General features: G+C 37.1%; 1 protein-coding gene across 1 annotated transcript; it reads left to right on the forward strand.

The window, feature by feature from the left end:
• The first annotated feature begins 1,943 nt into the window (after positions 1-1,943).
• LOC119426767 (tissue-type plasminogen activator-like) lies at positions 1,944-5,906 on the forward strand. The gene is made up of 10 exons (XM_037694383.1): positions 1,944-1,994; positions 2,073-2,106; positions 2,188-2,329; positions 2,414-2,496; positions 2,598-2,675; positions 2,754-2,934; positions 3,055-3,200; positions 4,011-4,151; positions 4,219-4,367; positions 5,712-5,906. The coding sequence occupies exons 1-10, from the start codon at positions 1,944-1,946 to the stop codon at positions 5,904-5,906; spliced, it is 1,200 nt and encodes a 399-aa protein (XP_037550311.1).
• The last annotated feature ends 1,269 nt before the right edge of the window (positions 5,907-7,175 follow it).

Consider the following 7,175-nt stretch of genomic DNA (forward strand, 5'->3'; position numbering starts at 1 on the left):
AACTTTATGTACTCATTACTGAAGAAATATCTTTAGTATCTCTAGAAAACAGCAAGTGGTCTGGTTTTCACACAAAATAACGTTGAACTAAGCATAATAAAAATACAATTAAGTGCATAAATAGTTGTTTATTTTTATTTTTTAGGTGCAATTAGAGAAGCAAAACCATGATGGCAATTTTATTACTTAAATTTTTAGAAATACAGTGAAGGGTAACAGAGTGGTGTGAGAATCTGTGTTTTGTTACTTTTTTGGATTTTGTGATTCTTGTGTTTAAGTTTTGAGATCTTTGTGTTTTCTTGTGTCATGTGTTCAGCCTTCCTAATGTTTTTCTCCTCATGTAGTGAGCTCCATCTTCTGCCCTCTCATCTGTTCATCATTGTCTTTCCCCAGGTGTTCATCATGGTGTCTTGTTAGTGCCCCTTTAAATTCAGCATTTTTGCATTTCCACCCGGTCCATGAATTGTGCTTCCCATAGCTGTCAGTTTATTTGTAAGTTCTTGCTGCCATGTCATCTGTTTGGTTTAAAGTTTTGCTACATAAATTGATTTCTTTATTTCACCTCCGAGTCCCTCCATGTCTGTCTGCACTCTGGGTTCAACACTACGCCTACCATGACAAGTGGGGTTGTAAGCTGTGCAAGTGGTTCTACTTCCAATTAAAACGTTTGAGTTTTTCAGCTTAAACAAAACAAAAAAAAAATCATAATCAGGTAGTCGTGATAGTTTAAACAATGTAAAATGCATTTACAGGCAGCTCTTATCCATAAAAGTTCCATATCTATAAAATATTTGTCTGACCTTCTGAATAGATCATAGCTCCCTTGAATTAATTTAAATATATTCAAAACTTCACGATGAGTTTTGATGATGAAATAGTAATTAAAATATCTTATATATGAGAGGTTGGGTATTTTTAGAGCTCCCTATAACTGAATTATGTTTAGTTCTTCATAAACAGCTTCTCCTCGTAGAATCGTGTTATATTAGTCTCAAACCAATTCCTCTGTTGGGTGATTGCAACATATTGCCAATTTTGGATATATTCTGAAACAGCTTTAAGAGGAAGGGGGTGTCTGCTGCATTTGTCACACGGCATGACAAATTGTCTGACTTGCTCATCAATTGGATGTAGGTGATGCTTTCTGAGGGGCTGGAAAACGCCTCCTACTTGTGACGTGGAAAGACTATTTAATAGGAGTCCTCAGAACTGCAACAACAGAACTACCGGAGGTTTGGTCATCACGCTTCGTATCAGAGAGAACAGTCAGGAGTCGCTTCTTTTGGCAAAAACAAAGAGTTTTAAAAAGGTAAGCAAATCTGAAAAACGTATGTGTTTGCTGCACAATTTAACAAGCAACATTGCTCTTTCAGAAGTTCTCACTGGAATCTGTGACGTTGCAAAATGAGAGATGCATTCAGCAAGTAAATCTAACCAAAGAGAATATTTTATAATGCAACCATTTCTTCATTATCTAGTAAACAAAGCATATCTAAAATATGTAGGAAGTAAATGCTTGATATTTGTGCATCGCTGAATTTGAGTGATGCTAATAGTGTGCACTGTAATCTACTAACCTAAATTGATATTGTACTCAATGTACAGATAGAAACTATCTTGAGAGTACAGAACAGACTCATTAACTGATACTATCTCTCTAAAACATTGGGCTATTGCATCATTTGTGAAATAAATGCGTGCGCTGCAGTGATTTAAACATCAAAAACTTGGATAAAGCACAGGAAAGCAGCAGTTTTGCAGCAGTAATGTGCAAAACCACCGTTTTTATCACAGCTTTTGTTGTCGCGTGCTTTTGAAAGCGCTCCATATAAGGTCCATACACCAGTTCAACTTCCATTATGAAGTTCCATGTCTGTATTTTTTTTGTGTCCATTCTCAGACAAAAATATCCCCAGTAAGCAGAAGCAAAAGCAGAAGTGAAGATGAATCTATTCGTCATCATCTCCGTCCTTGCAGCTGTCAGTGTCTGCATGGTAAGCAACATGACTTCTGAAGCAAACTCAACAGGTTGGATGAAAATGTGTGAACAGGTTTGTCTCTTCTCCTCTCAGGCTTTTTCACAGCGTCCTCGTAAATACAAATACGGTACGTCACCTGTCCAGGCAGTAATCTTAATCCTGACCAGATCCAGTAAATGTTCTTGACCTGTCCTTGGTTTGTGGGCAGCAGATGTGTGTCTGTCTGGAGATGGGAGCAGCTACAGAGGATTTGTTTCAAAGTCATCAAATGGTCGCAAGTGTCTCCGGTGGAGCTCGGTGAAACATGCTTGGAGTGATATCAATGGAATTGGCAGACATAATTACTGCCGGTATGTTTTAATCCCAGCGTGTTGACATGTTGGGGAAATGTATCACACTTTAAATTATTGTTTGTTTTTTGTTTTAAACATTAGGAATCCTGATCAGAGACTGAAGCCTTGGTGTTATGTACAAAAGAGAGGAGGGACTAAAAGAGAATACTGTGATATCCCCAGATGTAAGATTTATGTTAAAAGATTGTTTTGGTTGGATTAAATTACTAAAACTCTGCATGTTATTTTCAGATTTGTCTTAACATGTTTTTTTGCTTCATGTCAGGTTTAAAACCAACCGTGAAACCAACAATCAAACCAACGACAAAGCCAACAACCACATCGCCCCCTCCTGTGGATACAGGTAATCTTCTTTAAATCCAGGTGTCTCATAAGAATTGACTTTTTTTTCTTCACAATTTCATTCTCACTGTCCCTACAGTGAGGACGTGTGGTGAAAGGTCTGAGCGCAGGATAAATAAAATCGTGGGTGGCTCCTTCACACCCATAGAGTCCCACCCATGGGTTGCTGCTCTCTATCATAACCGTGGCACCTTCCTTTGTGGTGGATCTCTCATCTCGCCCTGCTGGGTTCTCACGGCTGCACACTGCTTCTCAGAAGTGTGAGAATTAAACACACCACCATTTGCACTTAACCCCCCCTACTAAAGTCATCATACTTTAATTTTACTGTTTATAGAGGTTTTTTTTTTTTTAATCATTGGCTTCCGGTGTGTGCTCAGAGAGAACACCAAACTCCAACATATGTCTGTGTACCTGGGAAAGTCGGCCATCAATGAAACGGATGCCACCAGGGAGCAGAGCTTCATCGTGGACAAACTAGTCATTCACGAAGACTACGATGAAAGCAACTACAACAACGACATCGGTGTGTATGTGTGATCAAGCTACAAGCAATCCATTCAACCCAATCATTTTGTTGTAGATTAGCTGTTGTGCTTGGGATCTTGTCCTGTTGCATCATGGCCCATCTTGGTCCAAGCTTCAACAGACGACCTCACTTTTCACTCCAGATTACCATATTTTTTGGACTATACATGTAAGGTGCAATATTAATGAACGGGTCTGTTTTCATACATAAGGCGCATTAAGCAAAACAAAACAGTCAGATAAGTCAAACTTTATTCATCTCATTCACAATAACCACATAAAATCGGTTCGAGGTCAGTAAGCACAACCAGAATTAGTAGATAAAGTGCACTGGATTATAAGGCTCACTGTGGATTTTTGAGAAAATGTAAGGATTTTAAGAGCGCCTTATATTCCGAAAACTACGGTACTTTGATCCATAAAGGAGTCTCTGCTTAACTCAATGACTGTAAGGCACCCAAATTCATGGGCTTTAAAATCAGCCCAAATCATTACCCCTCCACCGTCATGCTTGACATTATCAGGTGTTTAGTTTTCGTCACACATGAAGCAGTGCATTATGGGGGAACATTTACTTTGGTCTCACCTGTCCTGAGGACACTGATGCAGATGTCTTGTGGTTCATTCAAATGAAAATTTACAAATCTACGTTGTTCTGCCAGATTATTTTTTGAGAAACAAGACTTTCTCTTGCAACCACTCCAAAAAAGCTACAACTGTTCAGCTGTTTCCTAATTGTCAAACCTTTTATCCTTGTGAGTCGGGACGTTCTCCGTGCACAGAACTCACATGTCTCTGTATGTTCCAGCATTGCTGAAGATCAAAAGCACAAGTGGCGCATGTGCAGTGAAGACACCTTCTGTGCGGACAGTATGCCTCCCCCCACTTTATACTCGTCTTCCTCCTGGGATCACTTTCAGCATCGCAGGATTTGGGAAACAAAAATATGGTAAGAAAGCTAACACGTCTGACTTATCCATCGCAGCTATTTTTACCTGACACTGTGCTGCCTGCAGACTCGCCAGCATTCTCACAGCTCTTGAAACAGGCTGATGTGAGAATGCTCTCCAGGACTGAATGCAAACGGGAACCTCTTTATAAGGATTTTGTCACAAAGAACATGATCTGCGCTGCGAGTCCTGACTGGAGCATAGATGCCTGCACAGTAAGCAAATTGAGCATCTGCTACAGTAAAACAAAAACAAATGGTTTTATTGTGTGAATGTTTATGAAGCATTCACATCCATTTTTCTTCCATACGTTTTTCAGCATCTTTCTCATCCCGCAGTTTTCAAGCTATTTCAAAAAATCATGAATCATAATGTTCAGCTCTTTCAGGACAATCCTGCTATGGCTTTTGGTACTGGTGCAACTTAAGCTTTTTGAAATATTTAGCCTTTTTCTTTTTTTTTTCCTCATAGAAAATGAATTGAGCTCATTTGACATCCTTCAAATCTTTAGATCTGTTTGCAACTGCTCCTTTCACATTTTGTTCGGGTTCACCTTCTTTCAGCTTCCTTGTACACACATAAACTTTTTTCAGCTACTTTCAGCTGTTTTTTCTGCTGTTTTTTGCTCCTTTCAGATTCTTTCAGCTAATTTCAGCTTGTTATGCTCCTTTTAGCTTATTTCTGCAAGTTTCAGCTTTTTCTTCTATTTCAGCTACGATTTAGCTGAATTATGCTAATTTTAGCTTTTCCACCAAATTCCACAATTTTTGCACTCATTTAAATGTTTTTCAACCTAATTCAGTGAAAATGTGCTCTCTCCACTTCCTTCTGGTATTTCAGTTTCTTTCTGCTTATTTAGCTACTTTCAATTGGTTTTTGTTGTTGTTGTTAATTTCAACTTTTTTCAGAGAATGTCCACGAATGAGAATGAGAGTGCTAATTTCAGTTTATTTCAGCTTAATTGGGCAATCATGTTCTTTCTGCTTTCTTCTGCTAATTTAGGCTTTTCTACCCTTTCAGCTACATTTTTAGCATTTTCAGCTGTTTTCAGATAAATTCAAGTTTTCTGTTGTAATTTCTTCTACTTTCAGCCAAATTAACTTCTTTATGCTAATTTAAGATTGTTTCAGCTTTTTCTTGTAAGTTTCAGCTTTTTCTGCCATTTCAGCTATATTTAGCTGTTTTATGCTAATTTTAGCATTTTCAGCTAATTCCACATTTTTAGCTAATTTCAGCTCTTTATGCTTCTTTCTGCCTTTCAGCTACTTTGCAGTCATTCATTCCTATTTTCAGGTATTTTAAGCTGATTTCCTTATTTGTGTGCTTATGTATTTTTGCCCATTTAAACCTAATTCTGCAAATATGTGTTTTTTCTGCTTTCTTGTGCCAATTTAAGCTTGTTGTTCCTTTTCATCATGTTTTTTTAATTGCATTTCAGCTGTTTTTCAGCACGTTCTTCTGCATTAAGCATTCACACTGCATTGTCACAGGAAATGTGATTTCTCTAGTTATAACATTCAGTTTATAATTCTTATAATCCTATTTCCCTTTACTCACAGGGGGACTCCGGGGGCCCACTGGTTTATGAAGCATCCGGTCGCATGTTTCTCTTTGGGGTGGTGAGTTGGGGAGACGGTTGCGCAGCTGTAAACAAACCAGGCGTTTACACGCAGGTGACCAACTACAACAAATGGATCGCAGCAAAAACAGGGCTTCCAGAGTACACAAAAGGAGTGATGTACCCTAACAAATGAAACTGTAGCACACAGTACTGTATTTTCTGCGCACTGCATGCTTTTAAAAGGTCAGTTTTGGCAGAACGTTTACAGATGTTTCTGGTTTGGGTTCATCAGGGGATGCACAAAATCAGCATCAGCCCAAAATGAACGTATGCATGGGGGAGAAAATGCCAAATGTACCTCAGCTTTCATAGGATGGGCTCTTGGATAGTGCATTTCAAGACTGTTCGAATAGGACAAGGCTTATATTTTGTTTGCAGCAGCTATTCTGTTTATTTTAATATAAGTTTTATGTCTGTATGTCTCCGAGGAACATTACGACAAAGTAGACCTCACAGTTTAATGATGTCATCATAGTGTAGACTTATTGATGAAACGTAAGCACTGAAAACAGATTAGAACTGGAAATATTAAACTTTAGCGTTGCATCACTGGTTTATGAGCAACTGATGAGCTTTGCTAAATACGTGAAGTGATATTAAAAACATTGTCTGTTTTAAGATTTGTTTCATTTTTTTTTTACTTTGTTTTTATTATGAGATATGTGTTTTTGCGCACTTATTATATTTATCTAATATAATTTAACAATAATCCCTTCTGTTAGAAAGTTGTTCTCGCTTTTGTAATACTTTTTTATGTGAACGATAAAATAAATAAGACTTTTGGATCATGTTGTCATTCTCTTGTTTTTATAAGGTGCGCAATTGTATGCTTAATTAATTATTTATTATTATCAATATTTTGTTATTATTATTATTTATTAATTATTATTTATGCTCTATTATTATATATAAGTTTTATTTAGCTAAGCTAAGCTAACTAAAGCTGCTGAGAGGGGATATGCATGCATATCAATGAGACTAATCTGTTTGAATAAAGGTTGAATGAATCTTGCAAAGCAACACTGTCAAAAAGGTTCTGTCGCCCACCGTAGCATATTATAAAAAAAAAAAAAAAAAGCTCAAGTGTAATTGTGAGGTTCTGTTAAAAATATTTTAACCATACCTACACAATAAATAATAATAAAAAAAAAAACAAAACATGATGAACATGTAATTGCAACAAGTATTTTTTACCACAGTACTGTACAGGTAATGTGAAAAATCCTGAATTCTTGTTGAAAAACTGAATTTGTTATGAATAAATTTAACACTAGAGGGAAGTGTTGTGTAAAGATTAATTACAGGCACATTTGTAGATTTAATTCAAGGATTCAATGTTCGTTTTTGTCATTCACATCACATGTGGTACATGAGGTGGAACGAAATTGTGTACACAGGGTCC

This window comes from Nematolebias whitei, chromosome 1 (genome assembly GCF_014905685.2).
Source record: "Nematolebias whitei isolate Nwh7 chromosome 1, NemWhi1, whole genome shotgun sequence".
Taxonomy (NCBI): Eukaryota; Metazoa; Chordata; class Actinopteri; order Cyprinodontiformes; family Rivulidae; genus Nematolebias; species Nematolebias whitei.

Coding starts and splice junctions, on each gene's coding strand:
- LOC119426767 (XM_037694383.1), top strand. CDS start 1,944: ATGAATCTATTCGTCATCATCTCCGTCCTTGCAGCTGTCAGTGTCTGC. Junction 2,676..2,753: donor GCCCCCTCCTGTGGATACAG/GTAATCTTCTTT, acceptor CTGTCCCTACAG/TGAGGACGTGTGGTGAAAGG. Junction 3,201..4,010: donor CAACTACAACAACGACATCG/GTGTGTATGTGT, acceptor TGTATGTTCCAG/CATTGCTGAAGATCAAAAGC.